Here is a 26,657-nt window from a genome sequence, read left to right as displayed (position 1 = left end):
TCGCCAAGGAAAATAAAGACGAGAGCTTTCAAAACTTTTTTCCTACTACACATTTCAACTTTGCGAAGCCTTCTATGCAAGCGAAACTCTCAGCCGCCCAAAATTTGAGAGGATTAACAGGGCCGGTAGCTGTCATTAAACCAGCCTCCTTACCCTATAATTTTTTCCCTGTCAATATTTTCCAACCTTTCTCACGGAAAGTTATTAAAATGCAAATAAATGAATGACATTTGATAACGAGTCCTCCAAGGTTATCACTCGAAAGTTTTTGTATCTACTAAAACTATTTTTCGCGAACACTGCACGTGCGCCCTTGTTGCACGTAGCTCTTTTACCATGGGGAGCTCGTAGCCTGTCGCAGGCTTGTATGGCACGCGCTAGAAAAGATGGCGCTTTCAAAGCGACATCTGGTACCGGCAGCAGCATCAAGGTACGACAGTTAACGCGACGCGTTAAGGTCCTCTGTCGCTGCCATAGTTCACCTTGCACACCTTTCTCTGTTCTGTTGAATAACCTTCACGACTGATGATAGCAAATTACTCCGAGACTGCTTTGTGCACAAACTTGTGGATTCTGTAATGGAATCTACTCGTAAATTCTCTGTAGTAGAAGGAATATTGAGCTGCTGTTAAATGATAGCTGTGCTTGCCTGCTATCTTATAGCTCACCTTGGAGATGGAAGGCCTGAGAAACGCTCCACTCCAGCTTATCATTCCTCTGTGCAGATTGAGAAAATGTTGTCGCAAATGTGTGGCCTGTTGTGCGAATGGATCGCAAATTTCAACTAAAATGTATAGTGCTTGCACATGCTTATTGACATCAACTACGTGTAAAATTCGAGCTGACCTGTTCTTTCTTCACTGAATAGTGCTTTGCAATTTATTTTTAGGAATTTTATGGACTTGAATTTGATGGTGCATCAAAAGGAAATCCAGGCCAAGCTGGAGCAGGGGCCCTTATCAGGAATCCTGATGGTTCCGTGGTACATATTTTCTCAGTGCTGCAATTTTTAGTGCTGTTTTCTTTAAAAAGAAATGAAAAAAACAAGAATCCTATTATGGACACCTCAGCGACAAACATCTTTGAGGTAGAGTGTAATACGAAGATGGCTAAAAAAATAGAAATACAAGGAGGCTGTTTCTTGAGTGTCTTGGACAATGGTTGTAAGAAGAGTCACTTGGAAGTCTATAATGCAGAACCATACAAGGAGTCCCAAGACCCAAGAAGATGCCATAATCTAAAGAACTCAAATTCTCACCTCATCCTCATGCACCATGCGTAACCTTGCTGATTCTTCCATTTTCCTTTGAGGTTATGTATGACCTGTGTATACAAGTTAGTGCCTCAAAGTTACGTATGATCTGTGTATATGATTTAGTGCCTCAAAGGTTGTGGTATGCTGCTGCTCTGCAGGCTCACTGCATTGCTGTCCTGTTTTTTGGGAAAGGATGGTAGATCTGTGTGACAATGTCATTTGGGCTACTCTGCCTCAGTGAAGTTTGGCATGTGTACGATGCGTTTTGGCTGACTAGTGATGTTGTAAGATGTGCTCCATTGAAATCTGTACAATCACAGGCTGGTCCTCTATTTGTACGCCACACTGTCTTAGTTTGCAACCATCTCTACCAGCGTGCCTTGAAATACTAATTGACAGCTCTCTTCCATACCTCTTGGGTTCTAGGGTCAATCCCAAAAGCAACGTCTTCCGAGTCTCCTCAGCCACTCAACGTCTCGGGCAGACTACTAGTGCTCTAGCATAGTATCTACTGCTAGACTTCTATGTGCTATGAGCCATAGAAAGGAAATCTTTGAAATGTTAAAACTGGACAAAACAACATTAAAAGGGCACAAGCTAGAGCTAGAGTCTATGCTGACCTGCATAGAAAACCTTTTGTGTTTGAGGAAGAAGAGTGAGTTTATCTGGGAGTGCTTGAGCAATCTGAAACTATGAAAATGGGACAATGTCCATAACTACCTCCTAGTTATTGCGGTCCGTTCCCAATATGTAAGAAAATATCTGAAATGGCTTACAAGCTCCAATTTCCTGCCACAAGTAAGATACGCCTAGTTTTACATATAAGCAACAAGCTAAGGGAAAAGTTATGTGGAGTTGATAATCTCATCTTAGGGGATGAGATAGTAGAGCTCTTTAAAAAACGATCACTTCCACATAGCATGAAAAGATTTTAGATGTTTGTAGTAGACAAATGAGGGATATTATTTAGAAAGAGTGTTTGGTAAAGTCCCAAAAGAAGGTCTAGCCATTAATGCTCATGCTCGGGCTCGTCTCTTGCTAGGTATATCACTTGGTTGGATACTTTGTGTTTACATGATATCTCTGGATAAGTCTAGGCTCTTACCCATTCAAGCACTTGGTTGGTCCTCCTTGGTGGTGTCATCAAGGAGTAGTTGTAGTGCAATCAAGTTTTGTTGTTCATTTGGTGTGCAAGCTATCTTATCCGTGCATAGGAAAAAATGCTAATGTGGCTCTTCCTCCTTTTGTTAGCTAATATTTGGAGAGGTGGCTCTCATAGCAACATGGAATGACCAAATTTGGGTCCCCCATTCTTGTTTCCTGTCCCTATTTCCCATTTCGTGCCTATTCCATGTGACTATATATAGCCACATGGAATGGCAAATCATGGCATTCCTGGTTCTAGTTTCCCGTTCCATGTTGCTATGGTGGGCCCCCCTTTGGGGCCCCCTTTGGGGGTCTGGGGGTGTAGTGTGTCTTATTTGAGGGGAAAAAAAAGATGCTTGGTAAAGTAAAGGATGGCTCAAAAGAGGTTGACAAGGGATTGTGTAGGCACTGTAAAAAATAATAGGCATGCTCTGATACCATGTCAAAATAAGCGATAGTGCAGAGAGACAATAGGGTTTGTGGGGAGTAACATAGAGTGTGTATGGCTAATAGTGAGAGAGAAGAGAAACTCAGAAACACAAGAAGAACACGGTGATGATGCACTGAATTATGCTATGAGAAGAAAAGTTGATATAGCTGAGCTAAAGCTCAAAAGTTGATACAAATTGCTGGCCAGAGGTGAAGCTTTACACAATAATACTGTCAACTTGTGTGCACTAGAAATGTGCCCAAGAAAATATAGTGCATTTAATGGATGGGCAAGGTGTTATGGTGACTGATCTTGACTCCATCATTCGGATGAGTGTAGACTTTTATAGGTCCTTGTTGGGTCCGCAAGAGATTCTTTCCGATGCTGTTCACTCTGTTCGCAGATATATTTGCGACTTGGTTAGTAATTAGGTCAAACCAGAATGGGTGGATTTAATGGAGGTTGATATTTCAAAAGATGAAGTGGAAGAAGTGCTGTCCCACTTGTTAGCAGTCATGTTTGTCATGCCTTGTCATCTCTTGCCTGTGAGCCTCAGTTTGAGTCAGATGAGCACATTAGGAGCTCTGACATGTCTGTCATGTGTTATGATGGGGGAGGCTAGTCACTCTCGACTGACTGTCTTAGGGTGTGCATTTCTTTTTGGCCTCTTTTAGGGGGCCTGGCCACTTTTTTGGTCACTGATGTGGGGCGCCCATTTTAGGGCATTTTTAGGGTTTGCGCCCATTTTAGAGTTAAGGGTTAGGGTTTGTTCTTTTGCCTATTTATAGGCAGCCCCCCTCCCCACTTGATCACTTGTCTTCTTGCAGATTCCGACACTCCTTCCCCGTGGTGGTGCTGCCATCATCATCAGCCTGATTTGATGCCCTCATTGATGCTGTGGGCTGCGTGCAGGGACTGATCAGTCTCCTTCCGCCTTCCCGTTTGTATTCGGCATTCATTTCAGTCAGTGCAGATCTCTCTTCCTTGTTTTCTGCTTTCTCTCTCTCTCCCTCCTTGTTCGTATTCCCTCTTCCACAGCGCACTCTCATATGGTATCAGAGCCGAAGGAGAGTACACGGAGCTGAGATTTACGCAGGAGATCACCCAAATCTTTGCGTTTGCTGCTGGCCTCATCCCCAACAGCCAAGGCGGCCCTTCCAGAAGGTCACCATCCTTGCGTTTGCTGTAGGTGCCCCCTCCAGAGGCTGCCACGTCATCAACCACCACTTCCTGCTTGCGTTTTCAGTCAGGGTGGCCATTCCTACAGCTGGGCGACATTCCTCCAGTCTGTGTTTTGCTGATCTGAGTGTCGTTCCATCTCGAGGCGGCTCTTCTCCTGCTGGTGACCTACTCCCAGGCTGCGTTTTGGTGCTGGCGGCTTTTGTCTTGGTGCTATTCATTAGACAACCTTGCGTTTTGCAGCTCCAGGTGTCTGTAGGTCTCCCTAGCCTGCATTTTGGTGATTGGTGACCATACTCCTGGTCATTATTCGGCATTGGCAAAGTTTTCTTTGGTGTTTGGTGTTTTGCAGATTGGAATATGTCTTCTCATTAGTTTACGGGCTTTGATGACTCAGACGACGAGCTTTTGTCTCGACACTCATTTGAACAGAGGCGTGATTTCTATCACGAGGACCGTCGTCCGAAGTCTATTTCTCTTTCCCGTCCCCCTTCTATTCATGTATCTCGGCGAGCCCCTTCCAGTGGGCCGAAGATGCAGCCTTTGGTACCCCCTGTACAGGTACCCGTACTTCCTCAGCTGCCCAAAGAGGACCGGTTGGATGGCTCCAACTTTTCTCTATGGTCCTGCAAGGTGGAGTGTATCTTGGACTCCTTCGATCTTTGGGAGCTTGTTTCTGTTCCTATTCCCCGGCCTAAGGTGGATCCCGCAGATGGGACTTCTATGGATCGTGCAGCCTTATGGGATCGGCTCAATTTTAGAGCCAGATCTTTCCTCTTGCTGAGTTTGCAGGATTCTGTCCTTGTTCATGTTCACAGGTTGAAGACTATAGCAGATGTGTGGAGAAAGCCCGCGTCTCTCTATCAACAGAAGACGTTTGCCCACCGGATATCTCTCGAAAAGAAGTTGTGGATGCTCGCTATTGATGATAGTCCTTCCATGAAGGACCACATCAATACATTATAGGATATGAGGGATGAGCTTGCATCCCTCGGTCGGACGATATCTTCTGTAGATATGGCTATGATTCTTTTGACTCAGCTGCCATCGCCTCGGTTTGATGTCTTCTACACCAGCCTTCTTACTTCGAGGACCCATGCCCAGCTTCTATGGGAGGAGCTATCCCCGCTTGTCTTGGAGCATGACGAGCGACTTAGAGAGGTCAGTGCTAGTGGATCCAACTCCACTAGAGCCTTTGTTGAAGGTTCGGGAGGACAGAAGAAGAAGAAGAAGTCAAAGGCTAAGAAGAAGGACAGTTTTTCAGGCTCTGACTTAGATTCAGAGAGACTGAAGTGCCCACACTGTGGGAAAGGGACACATCCCGAGGAGAAATGCTAGAAGAAGTACCCTCACCTTCGTCCGGGAGCGAAGGGTGGATCTACATCGGAGCCTTCTTCTACCTCTACACCAGCTGTTACCCATGAGTCAGTGTTCCTTCATATCCATGCTTTGGAGGAGGATCCTTCTTCCGTGGCTGCAGTGCCTTCTGCGCAGCCTTGGTTAGTGGACAGTGGTGCTTCGGGTCATATGACTCCCCGAGGTGATTTGTTACAGGATCTCTGTCCATTAGAGGGTTCAGTTACTGTTGGTGACATTTTCTCGATGCCTATTAGTGGTGTTGGTACATTGCCTTTGTTTACCGACCGACCTTCGAGCTCCTTTTCACAGGCCCTCCATGTTCCGGATTTGGGCCTTCCCCTCCTCTCAGTTTATGGCCTTACAAGGCTTGGCACATGAGTGATCTTCATCGAGCATGCCGTTGTTATTGAGGATTCTTTTACAGGAGCTGTTTTATCTACAGGTTGGTAGGAGAGCAGGCTTTACAGGCTCCATTCCCCTTCTTTGATGCAGGGTCCTTCACGGCAGTTTATTGCTACACGCATTCCCGCTTGTGCACCTTCTCTTCCACAGGTTCCTTCCCAACCCCCACCTTCTCCTCCGGTGGTTCCCTTGTACCCCCCATCCCTTTCAGAGGGGGACGATCTCGGTGATGCGGCTGTGGATTTCCTGGCCCCTATTGTTTTAGAGGGGGATTCCCAGGATCGCGAGGAGCTCCTTCAGCGGCAGTCTACATGGACGGACTTTATCGACATTGGTATTTCTCTTGCCACCCCAGGATCTATTTCTTCTTCGGCCTTCAGCCACATCCAGGATTTGAGAGGGGGTGTTAGCAGTCATGTTTGTCATGCCTTGTCATCTCCTGCTTGTGAGCCTCAGTCTGAGTCAGACAAGGACATTATGAGCTGTGACATGTCTGTCATGTGTTATGATGGGGGAGGCTAGTCACTCTCGACTGGCTGTCTTAGGGTGTGCATTTCTTTTTGGCCTCTTTTAGTGGGCAGCCACTGGCTGCCCGGCCACTTTTTTGGTCACTGATGTGAGGCTCCCATTTTAGGGCATTTTTAGGGTTTGCGCCCATTTTAGGGTTAGGGTTAGGATTTGTCCTTTTGCCTATTTATAGGCAGCCCCCCTCCCCACTTGATCACTTGTCTTTTTGCAGATTCCGACACTCCTTCTCCCTTGTGGTGGTGCTGCCATCATCATCAGCCTGATCTGGTGCCCTCACTGACGCTGTGGGCTGCTTGCAAGGACTGATCAGTCTCCTTCCTCCTTCCCGTTTGTATTCAGCATTCATTTCAGTTAGTGCAGATTTCTCTTCCTTATTTTCTGCTTTCTCTCTCTCTCTCCCTCCGTGTTCGTATTCCCTCTTCTGCAGCGCACTCTCACACCACTTGCCTCAAAGGAAAAGTCTTGGTTGGGATGGGCTTCCTAATGAGCTGTTTTCAGCCCATGTGGAGTTGCTTAAGGACCCATTAACTCACCTGTGTCAGCAAGTGTGGAATTCTGGTATGATGCCTTTAGATTGGAGGATTGCTGTCATTAGATTGTTGCCCAAGGTTCCCTCTCCAACCTCTTTGCAGCAATGGATACCCATTTCTATTATGGGGTATTTATATAAAATCTTCTCCAAAATCATTGCCAATAGATTGTAGAAAGTATTTCGGCACCTGGTTCATCCACATCAATATTGTTTCATTAAAGGTTAGAATATAATGCATAACATTTTGAATGTTCAACTGGGAATTGACTATGCCAAAGCTTCAGGCTAGCAGGTTGTTATGCTTCAACTGGATATTGAGAAGGCATTTGATCATGTTAGCTGGTCATTTTTGCGGCAATTAATGTCTACAATGGGATTCGATCTGCGCATGATTTCTCTGGTTGATACCATTAGTCAGGGCGCTGTTGCTGGTATTGCACTTAATGGAGGGATCACGGAGGAAATTGCCTTATCTCGGTCTCTTCGGCAAGGCTGTCCTCTCAGCCCTTTGCTGTTTGCTTTAGTCACTCACCTGATGCTCTCATTGTTGGATAAATTGGCTGATCAAGGCGAGATAGTTGGCTTATCTCTTCCCTGCGGTGCCTAGCTTGTGGGTAAATCTTTGGCAGATGATTCTTTTATGTTCCTCAAGGTTGATTGCACTAATGTTAATCGGGAAATGATGGCGTGGAATCTTTTTGCTTTGGCATCGGGTCTTCATATTAATACTTAGAAATCTACTCTACTCTCCGTACAGAGAATGATCTACAGGCCTTGGGCTGGAATGAAATTGTGATCCCAAGGGGAAATATAACCAGACACTTGGGATATCCTATTGGTGTGGAGGTAGCTCCCCGTGCCTTGTTGGATTGGATGGCCTCTCGGATTCATGATAGGTTTATGTACTGGGAATCTCAAAGCTGGCCTCTACATGTCAGACTAAAAGTTGTTCAATGCATTATGATTAGTATGATTTCGTTTTTTTTGCCATTGCTTCCTTGGACTAAGAAGTCCCTTTTGGAATTGGTTCAGCCTATCAGATTCATGTTGTGGAAAGAGAAAGGCAATCGTTTGGGACAGGTGTGGATTTCGTGCAGCATGTGACTACTCCTAAAAGGATGGGGAGGGCAGCTTTGTTGGATATTAACTTGCATATGGCTGCTTTGAGCCTAACCCTTTTGTAGGCTCTATATATACAGAATCATCCTTGGTCAGATATTATTAATTTTTTCATAGAAAAGACTTGCATCTCTCATGGTAGCACGGTTATTCATGCTTCCTGGTGGCATGTGCTTAATTCCACGAGCCCTATTAAGGTCTCCCAATCTTTTATTCTTTCTCATTTGATTGCATCCTAGCAGGAGATGCTGCGTTCTGCAGTTTGGCGCCCTCTTGATATTCGTAAGGAGGAGAATTTGTTGCAAGGAGAAGTACTGGCTTCCTCTAGGTCGTTGGATTGGCCGTATAAAGATTTGCAGCGAGACAAGTTTAATTGGATGGCTCGGTTGGGGTTGTAGACAGTCCTTGATGGTGTTATTCCTTGGCAGCCCTGTCTTTATTCTTTCAGGCGTATTCGTCAGCAGTTTCAGGTGCCTTACGGATATAGTGACATTTGGTCGTCCATACAGGACAAACTTTGGAGGTTCTCTCCTTTGTTTGCATTACAATCATTGTATCCATGGCGTGATTGGATGTTTGTGCTTCCTGATGATTTTGAGAAGAGGTCAACTAATCAGATATATCATCAAATGGTGGAAGCCAAGAGATGGGTCATTGGGAAGGTCAATAAATTATGGCATCTTTGAGATAGCAAAAAGAAGTGGCAGGAAAGATTTATCCAGCTTTGGAAGTCTAAGGTTCTGTATCAGGGTAAAGTGTTCATGTGGAGGCTGCTTATTGGGGGTCTTCCAACTAGGGATGTGCTGCATGCTTGAAAGATCTCTGCTGGTCATTGTGTATTTTGCACTACTTGTGATGAGACATTGCTTCATCTCTTTGTCTCTTGCCCTGTTGCTCAACAGATCTGGAGTTTTATTTCCCACATGTGATCCTCGGCGACTTAGCACCGCATATACCAGCTCGTTCGTGGATTATGGGAAATATGTCCTCTATGTCTTCTTTGCATTCAAATTATTCCTGCCTTTTCCATTTCCTTAGATGGACAGCCCTGTGTCATATTTGGCGTACTTGGAATGCCTTTATTTTTGATTCAATATTGAGCATCCATGGTCATGTGGCCCGTGTTCGTGGTTTAGTGCTATGGCAGATCTTTTCTATGATGTCAGCTGACCTGGTTCTTCCTGATATTGCTGCTTCCTGGTTGGCTATTGTTCACTCTACTCCAGTCTTTAATACCTGTAATTGGAAAACCTCTCATGTGGTCTCTCCCTAAGGGGTAGTGCTAGTCTTCTTATCGTGCACAAAACATATTTTGATTAGTTTGGGAGACAGGTCAAACTCTAAGCAAGCCTGGAGTATTGTCCTGCACTTGAGGACCCAAACCGTGTATAGGTTATAGTGTGAATATTAAGTGAATACACGTGCGTATTTAGGTATTACTTAGTTAGAAGACTGTCAGCCTGGTTCCTTGTATAGCAATGGGTCAGTGAAGCAAGGGGCTAAGTTGATGGAAAAATTTGTCGATGAAGACAGGGAGTACACTTGAAGATTGATTGAGACATCATTATGGTCTTGTCAAGGCAATGTAGTAATTGAGCTCCTTGATGTCTTAGCTTCTGGTAGCTAGTGGCTACTTGTAGTGCTTGAAAAGTATGGTGTACTTTTCCATTGTCTTTCATGCCTTGCTTACCACTGTTGATTGTAATGGCATTGAGATGGAGTGCAAAAGAATTGTGCAAGTGGTTCAGTCCTTTCTATGTGATTTCTTAGTGCTACTCATGTAGTAGGTTGTTTTGATAGCTTGCTGGCTTCATTACAGCTGTTTCCATCCTGTTTGGTTGGCCTTAAGGTCAGATGTAAATATCTCCATACATTAATATACTCTTGTTCACGGAGAGAGAGAGAGAGAGAGGATGCCATCATTAGAGAGCTCTATATGGAGCTGGAGGAGATTAAGTGTCGAGTATTATGTACTTATAGGGGATAGAAGGCCACTTCTTGAGATAATGCAGTTGGTAGCAACACATAGGTGGTAGTCAGAATGTACGTGAGGCGTGATTGTGGAAGCTCTTCTACTCCAATTGCTCGTTTCTTGAAGGAAGTCCTTGTTCGAGAGCCAGAGTATGATGAGCATGGGGATTTTGTTCTAGACACATTAGACTCATCTAGTGATGACGACGAGTCTCATTTGAGTGATGGGTATGAGGACTCATTTGACTAGTAGCCTTTAGATTCTTTTTGACATTTGTATTGAAACTGGCCTTTCTTCTAGGAGAGGATGATAATGACATGTTTAATCAATAATTATAGTAAGCATAAAATTTACATAAACTGAAAATGTAAATGTCACCACTTAATCTTGGACAATGACAGCTTATTGGCCCCGAAAATTGACATTCTTTACGGTATTTGTTTATCTTTTATTGCAAATGGATGGATTACATTGAGATTCTTCAGTCTCCTTCCCTCTCCAAGTGTCTCTTGCTGTTGTCGAAAATGACCAGAAACCCTTAAAACCAAATTTTCCTTTGGTTTGGTTAGGGATTGGCATTTAATTGTGCTCCTTGGGTGACAAATTTAGCTCTTAATGTTTGCTGGCTGAATAGCCACTTGAATCTTTTGAAATTGCCTGAATTTTAAAGGATGAAATTCAAGTCTCTAAGTCTATAATTTTTGAGTATGCTTTCAAGGTGGTTGTTAAACCCTAAGTTTTGCTGTAAATTAGGGTTTACAATAGAGATTCACCAAAGTTTCCATTTCCAATGCCTGAATCTGTTGGAAATTGTTGAGGAAGGATAGAATAGGTTGGAGAATGAGAGATAATGTTGAGGAGAGAGAAAGTTTAGACTTCCATCTTGCGAGAAAATTGAAGAAATCAACTGCTACCCTATCAAGATAACCATGAAAGCTATCTCCACTAATGTAACACATCGAATATAATGTTCTTGTTATTGAGATGTCGAGCTTTATACAAGCTAGCATCCACTACATGTCTTGATGATGTGGTAGAATATTACTCATTGGTATGTTAGGTGACTGACATGAGGATACACCAGTGATTCTGTAGTTGGACTATAGTCCACCCTTGGTTATGGTACATTTATTGTGCTACCTCTTTTTTCCTTAGTAGGTATACACTTAGTGACCGCATATACATACGCTGTGGTGCTTTCATATTAGTCTTTTATCATGTTGTAGACATGGTTCTTTTGAGTGGAAGAAGAAGAAAGAAGAAGAAGATTTCAGCCCTATCTCTCTGTGCTCTCAAGTCTCGATTGCTTTTGTGTGTGTGCTCTTAGGTTTTTCACCTCTTTCTCCTCTTGTTTGTTTTCGTGGTATTAGAGTTGTTCCACGGCTACATGGAGCTCAATTGAAAGCTGAGGTGGAGTGTTAGAGTACGAAAGCAAGCAAGCAAGGAGCGGGTAAGAAGCACTTCCACCTTGTTGATTTACCTTGGGTTATATCTATTGGGGGCTCCTGAGGCTAGCAAGGCTGTAGTCTTCGATTGCAGTGAAAATTGGTAAGCAGGAAGAATAGTGTGTATATTGTAGATAAGTCTTTTGGGGCTTGCCTGCTGTGATTTTTGGCATCTGAGGTCATTTTGGCTTGCATTCTAGACTTGCAAGTGGTCACAACATTAGTTTTTGGATATACTGTAGTTTTGGTTGTGTCGGCCGTTTACAAGTGCACATGTTACAGATTTCAACTTGTAAGGTTTCTGGTGTTTATTGGGTTGTAGATACAAAAGGCATTTGTAGATTGCGGTTATTGTTGTGCAGTTAGTGAAAAAGATGCGTGTTTAGTTTTGGTACACTTGGTGTCAGCTTGCTTGCAGATTGTAGCTTTTTGCAAGTTGTTTTGTCAAAATGTTCAAAATCTTCAACTAGATTGTTAATGAGAAGCTTGATAAGAACAATTATCTTGCATGGAAGTTTAGGATGACTAATTTCTTGAAGGGCAAAGGTGTTTGGAATTACATTGAAGGTAACATGGCAGTAGCACTTGAAGTTCTTGTGTGAAATCCTACTATAGAATAAGTAAAGGCTAAGAAAGATTGGGAGTAGACATAAAGTCATGTATTGGCTATCTGATAGTATTACAGATAGCATGATGGGCTATTTGTAAAAATTTGATATCCCCGCTTTTGCATGGAAGAATTTGGTAAGGCTTTGAAGTAAACACAAAGGCCAGAAAGCTATAGCTTAAGATAAAGAGGAAACTTGTCCATTAAGGATTGCACCTTGAAAATCAAGAGTATTGTGGAAGCTCTTGGATCTAGTAGTGTGGTAGTTGATGATGGTGTTGTTGTATGTGTATGCGTAGATGGACTTGGAGATGAATACAAGAGCTTTAGGTCATCTATGAATACGAGGAATGATATTCGTGATTTTGCAGACTCGATTTTTATGTTGAAACTTGAGGAGAAGAAGCTTAGCTTAGATTCCTCTTCTTCTCAAAGCAAGAATAAGTTTGAATATGTGTTTTACTCTACTAGAAGAGAGAGATCACGGCAAAGGCCAAGGTGGTAGTCATGGTCAAAGTTATGATGCACAGCAAAGAGGACAGTCTGGAGGAAGGGGGAGTCGAAGAGGCCAAGTTGCATATTCGAATAGACAACAGAATTTTGGTGATAGTAGGGAGTCAAAGAGGCCACATTTCTATATATGTTTACTATGTAGCACTCAATGAATACTACGATTGCTGATGTTCATCAAAGAATGATATATGGTATGTAGACAAGGGTGCCTCTAACCACATGACTTCTCACAGAGAGTGATTTAGAGAGATGCGCAGTCTAGAGTCTTTGGGCTATGTGGAGATAGGGGATGATACAACTCACCTCATTATTCATGTTGAAAATGTTCCTTTAAGTATGTAAGTTAGTTAGACGATATAACAAAAAAAAAGGAAAATGTGATGGCAGATTGTTTACTATTGATGTAAGTTTGTTTGAAATGGATGCTGCCATGTCTGCATAAGGTTTAGGTGTTGTGGCTGATATTGAAATTTGGCATAAGAAAATTGGTCATGTGAATGTGTAGCGGTTGAAAGAAATGCAATCAAAATAGATTGTGGATGGCTTATCCAAGTTTGGGTTGATGGGATGTATAAAGTATGCGAAGCATGTCAATTTGAAAAGCAAGCAAGGTATGTGTTTTCACATGAAAAGCATGCATACAAGAAGCCACTTGAATTGATACATTCTAATGTGTGGGATTCTACGAAGACTAGAACTTTGAGTGGTTGCAAGTATTATGTTTTTTTTATTGATGATTATACTCATAAAGTATAGGTTTACTTTATGTTGAGAAAAGTGAGGTGTCCACTCACTTTAAAAGCTTTAAGGCTTTGGTCAGGGTTGCATGTCAAATGTCTAAGGTCGTATGGAAAGGGAGAATATCTCTCCGATGAGTTTTTTGATTTTTTGTAGAAAAATAGTATACAAAGGTAGTATACATGTAGATATACTTAGCAAAATGAAGTTACTGAGCGGAAAAATAGGTATGTTGTAGAGATAGCTTGCGCATTAATGTCTAGAAGGAAACTTGTCTCATTACTATTGGGTTGAAGGAGTTGGTATTGCTGTATACATTATGAACAGGACACCCATTGCTGTTGTACATGGTATGCTACTCGAAAAGAAGTTTACAGGAAGAAAGTCAAATCTATTCCATCAGAATGTATTTGGATGTATCACTTATGAATATATTTCTAATGAGTTGCGTAGTAAATTGGATCCCAAAGTAAAAAAATGTGTATTTGTTGGATACTCTTTTGAGCAAAAGGATATAGTTGTTATAATCTTGTTACATGTAAGTAGAGAGTTAGCAAGCATGTTGTTTTTGATGAAATGAGTAGTTGGTACAGTAATGTGCAGAATGTAGTTGGGGTCGATGAGCATGAGAGTGTGGTTGTGTGGAAAACAGGTCAATAGTCATAAACATTGAGTGAACCACAAGAGTCTCCTAGTCATGGTTTTGTTGATAGACCTTGGAGTGGTAGATTGAGATCATAAGTTACTTCACGAAGTACATCAGAGATGTCAAGAAAAGGTAAAGAGAAAGTTGGGGACTCATCTATTATGATAGATGTATCATTAGGTTTTTCTCACGTTGATGTTGATACAAATGGCTTTGAGCAGAGCTTGGATGAGGAGTTTGGGATTCCATCTATTAAAACACTTAGTGTACGGAAGGTACAAGGATGCTAAATCATTTGGTAGTGATCTAAGTCTACCCAGGTCAAGTAGAGTAAGAAAGCTAATGCAACGACTGACATATGATAGCTATGTAGCTCATCACTATGCATATATAGCTAAGATTGTGCAAGATGTGGAACCCACTTGTTTTGAGGATACAGTGGGTAATGAGTATTGGGATCATGCCATGGATGAAAAAATTGTTGTACTTATGGATAGTGACTCATGGGAGTTGGTGGCTTTATCTGAAGGCAATAAAGCAACTGGTTGCAAATGGGTTTACGAGGTCAAGCATAAGTTAGATGGATCTATTGAGCACTATAAGGTACGACTGATCACCAAAGTCTATGCGCAGACTTATGGTATTGTGTGATATCTCGACTTTAATTTAAAATCTTCATGACTTCTCGCAAAAACGGGCTTGAAGAACTCTAAAACATTAAATAGAGAAGATCACGAGTAAAGTAACCCAAGGATCATAACTTGACATTTTTCCGAATTAACAAGGATTGTAGCCATTCGACATGGAAGTTACTGCGTGAACGAGAGTTGTGAGCCATAAGTCGAAGATTGACCAAACACGTTTAAAACTTAGCAAGTAGGGTAAGTTACAAAAGATTTAAGCTTTAAAGCTTGATGCTTTTGAAAAAAAATAAGAAGATTGAGAGGGAGATGATGATGAACAGGCCCCCTTCCCCTCCTTTTTTAATGGAATAGACGGCGCACTATTTTTCCCAAACATTGCATCTCTGATTCTGAATCAAAAAGCTTGAATTCAGCTCCAGTAATCTAGCAATTAACTCAAGCAGTCTTCCCCTCTTCTCAATTCGACGAGAGGCTTGGATCGAAGCAAGATCATTCGAGAGCCAGGTGAATCAGTCACGGCATCTCTAGTAACCTCTCTGGACCTCAAAGATCAAATCGCCAGCATTAGATTGCATCTTGAAAGCTTCAGATTGCTGATTTTGCCAAGATCCCTTTCATAAAGAGCTCTTCTTCTTGGCCACGACCCTTCTTTTTCAATTTAGCTATAAATACGAGGCATGGGGAGCCATTGAGGGAAATCCAAGCAAGAGGGGAGAGGCCATTCTCAAGAATATAGAGCAAGAGGGAATAGAGCAAGAGAAGCATGAGCACGGGAATTTCTCGTGACAAAGACAAGGAGGATATTCTGCAAGCTCTTGAATGCGAATCCTCCATCCCTTCTATTCTATTTTTCTATGGAATCAAGACTCTTCTCGATTTTTCTAAATTCTTGGTGATTGCCTTTTTCCCTCTGTCAATCAAAATTCCGTCAATCTAATTACCCCCAAGTTATTTCGCCAAAATCCCCTTTTGCGATCTCGCGATTAAAGACCATGGCCCTGAAGAAGAAAGTTACGAAGGTTGCAGAAGCAGGAGCTTGCAATAACGTTGCTGACACAATTACTACAAACAGAATGGCGAGTATGGGGATTACAAACGAAGCTGTAAATATCATCAACCAAGCACCCGTCATGGATCCTCAGGTACTATTTTTTCAAAATAAAAACAGCTAGCAGATCTTCATCCCATGAATAGGCAATAAAAGCTGTATCCACAAAATATGATTTTATTTAATTTCTGCATATATTATTTTTGCAAGAGAAATTTTAACTACAAATTTCAAGGGGCAACTTGGGTTTGTACAAGATGAACCTAAGCGAGTACAAGGAAGGTACTATGTCCCTAAAAGATTTAATATTTTTCATTTGTGTTAATCAAACGAAATTTCTAATGGGTAATGACAAATGCTAATCCTCGGTATTGTAATGACAGAGAGCGAGTGTCACGAGGACGTGAAAATTTGATGCTTTGCTTATGTTTAATTGACATTTGATTAAAGGATTAATCAAATGTGCAATTAAAAGATGCACATGTGCTACACATGTGAGGTGCAAGCTACTTTTTTTACAGTTGAAGGCCGAAGGACCCTGTGAAAAAGATGGGTGTCAAAGGCAAAAGTTGTAACAAGTTTACACTTGTTAGATTCTAGGTGAATTTTGGTGTCAATTTGCCCCTAGGACCATTAATTGGCCATTAAGTGTCAGTGGTGACACTAGGGACTAGGCATTAATTAATGGATTAATGCTTGTCCAAGGGTCAATTAATGCATGGGACCACTTGGGGTTGCAAATGGCCTAGCCAATTAATTTTTGGATGGGCAAGGTTAAATTTCTGGGCATGGATTAAGGGCTGAATTAATTTTCAGAATTAATTAGTTTTGAAAATTAATTAAATGACTGGAAATTGCTGAAAATGGATTAAGAAAGCTACCACTTGGCAAACTTTCCCATGCAAGTGGGGAAAAGGCTAAATAGGACTGAAGGGAGAGAGAAATCTCGTTTTTTCATTTGGGGAGATGTTGGGAAGAGATATTGGACTGCTGCTGCTAGCTTTTGGGGCCATTTCCCAACCATTGGAGACCATTTTGGTGTCTACTGTCCAAGAATGTTATGGTAAAGTGTGTATTTCATTTTATGTGCATTTATTTATTGCTATAATTAACTCTTAAATCAAGTTATCACCACCCATTGCAAGAAGGAAGGCTGGTTTCAGCGAGGATCAAGACATGCAATTCTTTCTCACAGCACAGAGAGAGAGAGAGAGAGAGAGAGAGAGAGAGAGAGAGAGAGAGAGAGAGAGAGAGCAGATTAGAGAGGAGAGTGAGCACGACACTTGATGTTCTGTACAATGACGAGCGTATCTCTTTAGGTTTTTGAATAGATATATATATGAAAGTACAAATGTGCTAAGGGTGTGTTCACACCCGTATATATATAAAAGACTCAAATCGAGAAAAATAGAGAAGGGGGTAAAGCCGATTAGTGGCTCATCATTATGGGCAATGGTATGCTAATCTTTATTTTTTGCATTTAGTCAGGAGATGTTGAGTCAAGTAAATAAGCTTTAGAAAAACGGTTGATTTAGTCTTGCTCATCTCTCTTTTGTTCTCTAGTGCTTTCGATCCCTCAGATCGATAATGTTATAGATAGATTGCAAGAGGCAACCATATTCAACCATATTGATTTGAAAAGTAAGTATTATCAAATTCACATTAGACAAGAGGATGTTCCTAAGACAACTTTCATGACATCTTTTGGATTGTATGAGTAATTCTTCTCATGATTTTTGGACTTACAAATGCTCCTACCACATTTTAATTGGATGATAGGTCACATTTTCAGGCCACAAGGTTTTGTGAGCACTTTATTTGATGACATGATTGCCTATTCAAAGAATAAGACAGAGCATAGGTAACATTTGTACATTGTATTCAATGAGTTATGTAAGCACATGCTAGTTATAAATGGTAAGAACATTGAGTTTTTTTTTTTTTTTTTTTTTTTTTTTTTTGCATAAGATCCACTTTTTGGAACACTTTGTGTGAGTTGATGGCATTTGTATGGATCCTACAAAGGTTCAAGTAATACGCTCAATGCCACCTTTGAAGAATGTGAATGAGTTTCACAGTTTCTTCGATCTATGTTTCTATTATAGGAAGTATGTGTACAGCTCTGCTGAAATTGTATCTCCGCTATATACTTTGCAAAAGAAGGCCATGCTTTCTAAGTAGATAGCTATGGAAATTTCAACATTTGAGAAGCTAAAAGAAACGATGACTTCAGATCCTATGCTTATGTTGCTTGATCTAAAAAAGTCATTTGTTGTAGTGGAATGCACATGGAAGCAGTATAGGGACTGTTTTACTGCAAAATGGCCAAGTTGTAGCATACGAGAGTCGTGTTCTCCATGGTGCAAAAAGAAAAATTCAAGTTTATGGGAAAGAGTTGCTTGTTCTACTTCGTGCACTTTTGATATGGAAATACTATCTCTTAGGCGCTAATTTCATAGTGCGAACAAACCATCAAACATTGTGTTACTTGTAGTTTAGGTTTGGTCTAGTGATCATCAAATAGATAAGGCTACCCACAATCTTCCAATACATAGTGACATCCTCAATCAAGTCACCCTCATGTGCACTAAACCTAGCATTGATATCCAAAGATATAGAAATAGGCTTGCAATCGACCATACCATACTTCTTCAACATATCCAACACATACTATCTCTATGATAACCATATACCCTCTAGAGTCTTGATTATCTCTATGTCGAGAAAATAGCGTAGCTCTCTCAAATCCTTCATTTCAAATTTAGTCTTGAGGAGACCCTTGACATGGTTAATCTCTGTCTCACTATCACCCACAATGATTAATCATTCACATACACAGTAATAACCACAATACCTGCATCACTCTCATAGACTTGATCGACTTGTGCTCTGCAAAATCCAATGTTGACAAGGTATTTTACAATCTTATCATGCCACACCCTGGGTGCTTGCTTCAGCCCATCCAAGGCCTTACGAAACCTATATACATTATCTAGATGATGCTCATCCACATGATCAGGTGGCTATTCCACATAAACTTCCTCTTGTAACTCCCCCTACAAGAAGAAATTCTTAACATCCGTTTAATGCATGATCCAACCTTTTGATGCAGCCATTGCTATGATTGTCCTTATAGTAGCCATTTTAGCCATTAGAGCAAAAGTTTCCTCATAATCAATATGTAATGTATTTGCCTGTTGAACTGTACATTCTTAGTAGCCCATCAAGAGATATCCGAGGAAGCCCTGCCCGGAATTTTGATGAAAACCCTGAGAGTTTGCTAACTAGGCTCCCTTGAGTCTACCTTGCATTGGAAGTTCACCGGCCGTTCCCATGAGGATCGACCTGAGTTTTTCTGGTCAAACTTATTACTAATGGCTTGTTAGTATTAGCAGCTCGAGATTTCATTTCCTATAGGAAATTGCTGACTGAAATGGACTTACGTTGTGTTGGGTTCAAGTGAATGAGTGAAGTATGACACTTTAATCCATTCTACCCAGGGTTCTAAAGTGATGCAAGTTGGGCTTTCTGGTTTCTAATGGTCCATCAAGTGTGATTTTTATTTCTTCTAGGAAAGCTCTCAGCTTACCAAGACCACCTAGCCATATGTCTGGATTTGTCGGGGATCCATTCTTCTGCTTCCCTCGAGAGAGTAGTTTTAGTTATCTAATTACCTACCACTTTAGGTTTAATATATAAAAACAACTTCTTTGAATTATCTCCTGATAAAAATTTATTACACACTTTTAATTATTGACACAAAAACAGATTAAAGCAATTCTTTCTTAATAGTTTCATTTCAAAAAAATGACTTTTACAATGTTTTCTGTTTGAAGTATTATTCTCTCTAAGTTTTATTCCCCAACTAGTATTGGAACTTCCAAGAGAGTCTGAAAATCGAAGGGTAGTTGGCAGTTCCTAAGAGCCTAAGGAGTTTATGACCAGAGCCTCCTAGTATCCTCACCTCCTCCTGCCGACTAGAGTTTCCTACGTCAAGACCTTTTGCGTCATGATTCGTCTATTCTCACTAACGCGAAACAAAAGATAAAAACCCCTTGGAGTAGGTTTTATTTGCGTTGGCCTTGGGGAGATCTAGCACCATTAAGAACACTGTCTCAGTTGGTGTTCTGTGCTCACCGGAATACTGCCTCAGTTGCAGCAATTTGTACTTAGTCATCCATCTTTTTAGCTTGATGATTTTTAGAAAACATCAATACCTAGCTTGCAATCACAAACATCTTATTTCGAATCCATTATACATAAACCTTTAAGAAGTTTATTTACAAGACAAATCTTTTCTTTCCAAAAATTAATAATGTCGAGACAATTTAGCATAAGTGGCAAAATTAGCGTAAGTGACAAAATTAGCATAAGTGGCAATACCTTCTAAAAGTCTTCCTGGATTTTCCCTTCCCTGGGGACTAGTTTGGATTAAATCTAAATATGAATCTCATACTTGAGAATAACTCCCTTGGAGTTTCGTGGGTCCTTGCTCGCAATAAAAGAAAATCTTGGTCAGTTTAATTACAAACAACATCCTTTGGCAATTTTCTCTCGAGGTTTTTTATATACTTGTTGAAAATGAAGGGTCATTGTGCCTTTTATATGTGCACGGGTGTGAACACACCCTTAGCACATTTATACTTTCATATGTATCTATCTAGAATCCTAAAGAGGTACACTCGTCATTGTACCGAACATCAAGTGTCGTGCTCACTCTCCTCTCTACTTTGCACTCTCTCTGTGGTGTGAGAAAGCATTGCGTGTCTCAATCCTCGCGCTCTGTCATAACAAACTTGTATCAAAGCAGGCAAGGAGTACGCGCTTCTCGAGACAGCTTAGGAGTGCACGTTTCTCAAGGCGACAATAGTTGTTGGATAGTAGGCAGGTGTGACCAGCATCTGACGGGACCAATCGACATGCAAGCGTGACCAGCAGAAGGTGACGAGTAGCAGTCGATAGATTTGTCACGGGCGACAGGTTTGTTATGTGTGACCAGGACAGAGTGACATAGCAAGCGTTGCAAGCGACCACGGGCAGAAGAGCGGACGTGGTAGCGGGCAGTGGAGGCGATTACTTGTAGGTGACGACGGGTCCAACATGTGGCGGTCGCCAGCTGCACAGTTGGATCCCAAGGCGACGGGTCAACGGACCCTCCCTTGGTTATATTTTGCTCAAAAATCAAATTTTACCCCCTTTTATTTTCGAGCGTTCGTGTGTGTAAACATAGTTTAAGATTTTGGGCAGCTTTGTGCCAGAAACTTGGGGATTTGTCTAGATTTGATGCAACCAAGACACCACAGTGATATTTGTCTCAGAAATTGCACGAATTTGTGATATTTTGCCTCCTACATTTGTGGCTTTTCATGTACATTTAGTGGCTCATCATTATGGGCAATGGTTGGTTGATCATTTCCAGTATTATTTTCTACATTTGAAGGTTTATTTACAGTAGGTATTTGTTGCTGTACAACGAGCACATTTTGCTGTCCAAAAGGTATTTCTTCCCGGATTACAACCCTATGGACTTCCTCTGTTCTTTCGGGCTGTTTGTGCATGCGATCTTCCCGGAAGATAACATCATTGCTGCGTACTACTTTTCTTTTCTCAGGATCCCATAATCTATACCCCATTTCACCTTCATCACCATGACCATGCTTCTTGGGGAACTTCCCTCCCCAAAGACTTGTTTGGTGATCGATTAATCAAGTGTATGGTTATCATAACAGCCTCTATCCAAAAACCATGAGGTAATGCGGCACGAGACAACATCGTACGGACCTTATTCTGTATGGTCCGATTCATATGCTCTGCAACTCCATTTTGGAGTTGATTATGAGGGGCAGTGAGCTCCCTCTTTATCCCTTTGCTGTCACAAAATTCCCGAAAGGCCTTGGACACATATTCCCCATCATTGTCAGAGCGAAGACACGTAAGTGTCTTATTAGTTTGATTCTCGACCAATGCCAAGAAGTTTTGAACTTGTCAAGCACTTTGTCCTTGCTACGAATAGAGTAAACCTATACCTTTCGTGTAGTATCATCGACAAAGATGATAAAGTATTTCTTTTCCCCTAAAGATAACCCTAGCATTTGACATACATCAGAATGTACTAACTCTAGAGGAGAAGATTTCTGCGAAAGAGACTTCTTATGAGATGTCTGTGCACGTTTCCCATAAACACAATGATCACAATGCTCAAAATCAGCATAATGAAGACAAGGCAAGTAACCCAAACGAGAAAGCACTTTCATTCCTGTTTGACTCATGTGCCCCAATTGGTCATGCCACAAAGAAACTCTTGGCTGCTCGATCACGGCAACAACATGGTCACACACACTAGATACATGGAGAGGATATAAGGTATCACTTTTACAACCTCTGGCAATCACTCTAGATCCCGTAGAAATCTTCCATTTCCCATCACCAAAGGTGGTATGAAATCCATCGTCATCTAGCTGCCCTGTGCTAATCAAGCTCTTCTTGAGTTGAGGTACATGCCATACATGCTGAAGTGTGAAGAAAGAACCATGCTGAAACCGCAATTGCACACTGCCAATACCTGCAATGTCACATGCATAGTTGTCCCCAAGATGGAAAACACCATGTCGACCTCGTGTATAGTCAGAAAACCACTTACGATAAGGGGTGACATGAAAGGAAGCACCTGAATCTAGAATCCAAGTATGCATGCCATCATCTGTATCTGCAAGTAAAGCACGTGTACTAAAGTGTGAAGAGACAAAGAGTACGTCATTCCCACTGTCATTGTCATGAGTTACCACATTCACCTCTTCAATTTTAACACAACTCTTCTTAGGCCGACTCTCTTTCTTCTCTTCCTTGCTACCATCTGTCTTCTTGCTCTTTCCTTTATCTTTCTTTCATTTGTAGCAGTTACATTGCCATGGGGATGTTTGCCCGTGAGTAAAAAAAATAACACTTTCTGTTGTTACTCAATCACTCTAGAACTTTCTAGAGAGTTCACTTGTGTAAATGATTTAGCATGACTTACGAAACTTCAAAACCTTTGCGCATTAAGCCTATGGTAGAGGAGGAACTGCTTGTTTTTTTTGCCGCAAATTTCGGGCTGTTCAAGGCGCCATGGATGGAGGAGAGAAAGAGATGTCCCAACCACCACACAAAGGAGGAGCTCAAGCCATGCAACCACAAGCAACTGAAGAGGACTCTACTTGACATGTAAGTACCACTCTTCCCATGTGTTGACGAAAATGGAAGGCCACTCTTGGCTATGAGAAACAGGGTAAAAATGTATAAAGAGGAGGGCAACAGCCCATTGAAGGGGGCTTATTCTTGCTCTTGGAAGCTAATTGCAAGCTACCATTGTAGAAGCTTGTAGAGAGGAGTATCAAGAAGCCTTCTTGACTTGATTATGTGATGAAAGTGGGCTGAAATAGGCAGCCCAAACAAAGTAATGTGGTCAGCAGCACATATCCTTCTCTTCTTGAAGATTCATGATCAATCATTGGTCTTACTTGACATTAATATGCTTGATGCAAGTTGACATTGCATAAGCATTGTGGAAGGTGTGTCAAGAGAGCATCTTGATTGCTTTATGTACATGCCTAGGGATGAAATAGGTAGCCAATAACAGGGCAGACCAGGGCAGCAAGATTTCCTTCTTCTCTCCTACTTCTACTTGCTTATTGCAAGCTACCTATTGCTTGTTTCATGCTCTTGAATATAGGGGCTGCTTTTGTACTTTATCAAAGAGTCTTATTGGAAGGTTGATGCCATGTATATGGGCTGAAATAGGCAGCCCACACAGTAATTTCTATGGATAATAGGTCCTTTTTCTTCTCTATTGCTCCATACGGTGCGATAGATACTTGCATGTGGCTGATCTATGCACTCTATGTTAGGAAAAGCTTATGCTATCATTAGAGGTGATTCTCAAAAGGTATTTGGGCTGATTTGGGGCTGATATCTTCAGCTATAATCAGAGAATTAGCTATAGCAGTGCTCTTTTGATTCATTTCTTGCTCTACAGAAGACATCTTGACAAGATATGCAAGTCTTATGTGCCCCTATGGCAGGGCAATGTTGGTAGATCATTCATAGATGCTTTGAGTTGATTAACAGGAGCTTTATCTATTTATTTCTTGGTTGTAGTAACCTATCCTTATCAGGAACTCTATTTAAAGCTTTATTCAAGCAAGTCTGTTTTGCTCTACAAGCTTGTAATTGACTCATAGTCTTTTGTCCATATCAGTCTACATTAAATGTAATCATGCAAAGTTGATTCATGCTTTGGCATCATTGATGGGATGCAGAGTTGTTTATGATACTTGACAGCATATTGTACTTGAATACATATCTTGTGATTGCTCTTACAATCAATAAAACAAGCTTGATTTGAGTTAGCTCTTATGAGGTAATACTCTTGTGATCTTTGCTAAGAACATGCAGTTGGAAGCTCTATCAACATCTTTGAGAACTTGGCTTGAAACCTTCAACCCTTTCCTTATCTCTACCATTTCCAGAGTCTAAGCTCTTGAGCCTTTAAACATTCACTGGTATCAACTTATCTCTTGAAGACATATCTCCATCTTTCTTGTCTAGTTTCCTTGCCAAACCTCTGTGGTGACCTTCAACCCTACACGTTGCGACAACGTTTAAAGTGACCCTTCTTGCCACAATGATGGCATTCAACATCCTTACCACCTGATTTACTGCGTCCCTTGCTATCAGATTTGCCTTTTTGCTGTGATCTGCCCCTAGTATGCAAAGCATTGGAAGACTTATTGGATGCATTGTTCTGCCTATTCATTTCTTCCATGAGTAGAGCACTCTCTACATCAGCATACAAAAGGATCGCATTAGAATTGCTCATAGCAATCCTGAATATATTTCAACTCTCTAGCAGAGTGCAAAGCAAAAACGTAGCCTTAAGTTCTTCATCAATCATAAACTTCAAGGCAACCAGTTGGCTTAAAATGGAGTTAAACTCACTCAAGTGAGTAGACATTGCTGTACCCTCTTTCATATGCAAATCCATAAGCTTTTTCAGCCAATAAACTTTGCTTGTATTACTCTTTTGTGCATACAGTTCTTCTAGTCAAGTCCAAATAGGATAGTTAGAATCCAAACGTTCAATGTTAAACAACATGGCATCAGAAATCGATAGCTCGATGGTTCAACATGCAAGCTCATTTAACCCATCCCAGTCTTCCTGTTCCATATCTACGGGCTTTGCTCTTTGGTCTTAATCGGCTTTGCTTTTTTCTTCTGCAATAAGATATTATAGCACTGTTTTTGCCAGATTGCAAAGTTATGTGCTCCTTCAAGCTTCTTAATGTGCATGAGATAACTGCTGTCATTGTTGCCAACCATGATTTTCAGCCCAAATGTGACCAAAAAATTCAGCAAAGTTATGTGCTCCTTCAAGCTTCTTAATGTGCATGAGATAACTGCTGTCACTGCTGCCAACCATGATTTTCAGCCCAAATGTGACCAAAAAATTCAGCAAATGCAGGCCCAAACTGTCACACAAGTGACCAAGGTACAAATAAGTACCAACCAGCAATAAATAACCACGTAAAAGCACAAATTTCAGATCTGCAGATAAATTTTCAGAAGTACTAAACCATGTGCCACAACACTCCACAACTGATTGCAGTTGTTCCAAGGACAAATACATCACATTACATAAGAAGTCCCAAATTTTAGTTGCAATTTCTGTTGTACATGCACCCACGGGCACAAAATTTGACACACATTGTCAAAAGCCCCAAAATTTTTGTGCTCAAATCATCAACTATACATGTGCACTGTCTTTGACATGCATAGAATAGGCCAATTTTGCCAAAATAGAGCAATTTCAGCAAAACCCCCAAATTTTTCCGAGTGCTAAATGTCCAAATTGCATGGAATTAAACCCTCATTACATAAAATGACCAGATTGTGCATAAATTTCACCCAAACAAGAAAAGTCCCAAATTGCATGGGGTCCAATGTACATCAATGTCGAGAAATTGGGTAAAATTCAGCCCAATTCTTGCATGTACATGAAAGTTCCAAATGTTGGAGCCGAAATGTTACAAATTCCTACAATTTTTGAGACAAATATCATTGTTGCGTCTTGCTCGCATCAAATTTGGACAAATCCCCAAAATTTTGGCACAAATCTGTTCAAAATCTTGAACTGTGCTTACACGCAGGAACGCCAGCAAAGGAAAGGGGGTAAAGTTTGATTTTTAAGCAAAATATAAGAGGAGGGGCCCGTTGACCCGCTGCCCTAGGATGCGACTGTGCGGTTGGTGGCTGCCACACGCTGGACTCGTCGTCGCCTTTGATTGCCCGCCGCGTCCTGCCTGTCACATTCGCTCTTCTACCCGTTGTCGCTTGGTCTCTTGCAACGATATCGCTTGAAGCGCTTGCCCTATCACCTTGTCTTGATCACACAATAAACCTCTCGCCTGCAACGGACCTGTCCACTGCTGCCCGTCACCTTCTGCTCGTCATGCCTACCTGTCAATTGGTCCCGTCATGCCTGCCTGCTATTCAACTACAACTATCGCCTTGGCAGTCGCCTTCTCACCCAGCTCACACCTAACTACGCCTTGAGAAACGTGCTATCTAAAGCTATCTCGAGAAGCATTTACTCCTTGCCTATTCTAATACCAGTTTGTTATGACAGAGAGCGCGAGGATCGAGACATGCAATGCTTTCTCACAGCACACACACATACACACACACACAGAGGAGAGTGAGCATGACACTTGATGTTCGGTACAATGACGAGTGTACCTCTTTAGGTTTCTAGATAGATACATATAAAAGTATAAATGTGCTAAGGGTGTATTCACACCCGTGCACATATAAAAGGCACGATGACCCTTTATTTCCAACAGGTATATAAAAAACCTCGAGAGGAAATTGCCAAAGGATGTTGTTTGTAATTAAACTGACCAAGATTTTCTTTTATTGCGAGCAAGGACCCACGAAACTCCAAGGGAGTTATTCTCAAGTATGAGATTCTTATTTAGATTTAATCCAAACTAGTCCCCAGGGAAGGGAAAATCCAGGAAGACTTTTAGAAGGTATTGCCACTTATGCTAATTTTGTCACTTA

At 41.4% G+C, this 26,657-nt stretch overlaps 1 protein-coding gene across 1 annotated transcript in view; it reads left to right on the top strand.

Annotated features, from left to right (window-relative positions):
• The first annotated feature begins 270 nt into the window (after nucleotides 1–270).
• The window catches only part of LOC148038221 (uncharacterized), a 188,575-nt gene continuing 162,188 nt past the window's right edge, over nucleotides 271–26,657 (top strand). Inside the window, exons 1-2 of the mRNA XM_087670088.1 lie at nucleotides 271–430; nucleotides 890–982. Coding sequence (XP_087526214.1) covers nucleotides 368–430; nucleotides 890–982 — 156 coding nt within the window. The 5' untranslated portion in view covers nucleotides 271–367. The remainder of the gene's footprint in view (nucleotides 431–889; nucleotides 983–26,657) is intronic.

Source organism: Lygodium microphyllum, chromosome 3 (genome assembly GCF_053477565.2).
Source record: "Lygodium microphyllum isolate KBCC chromosome 3, Lygodium_microphyllum_v1.1.10, whole genome shotgun sequence".
NCBI classification, from domain to species: Eukaryota; Viridiplantae; Streptophyta; class Polypodiopsida; order Schizaeales; family Lygodiaceae; genus Lygodium; species Lygodium microphyllum.
This window is presented reverse-complemented; position numbering and strand designations above follow the sequence as displayed.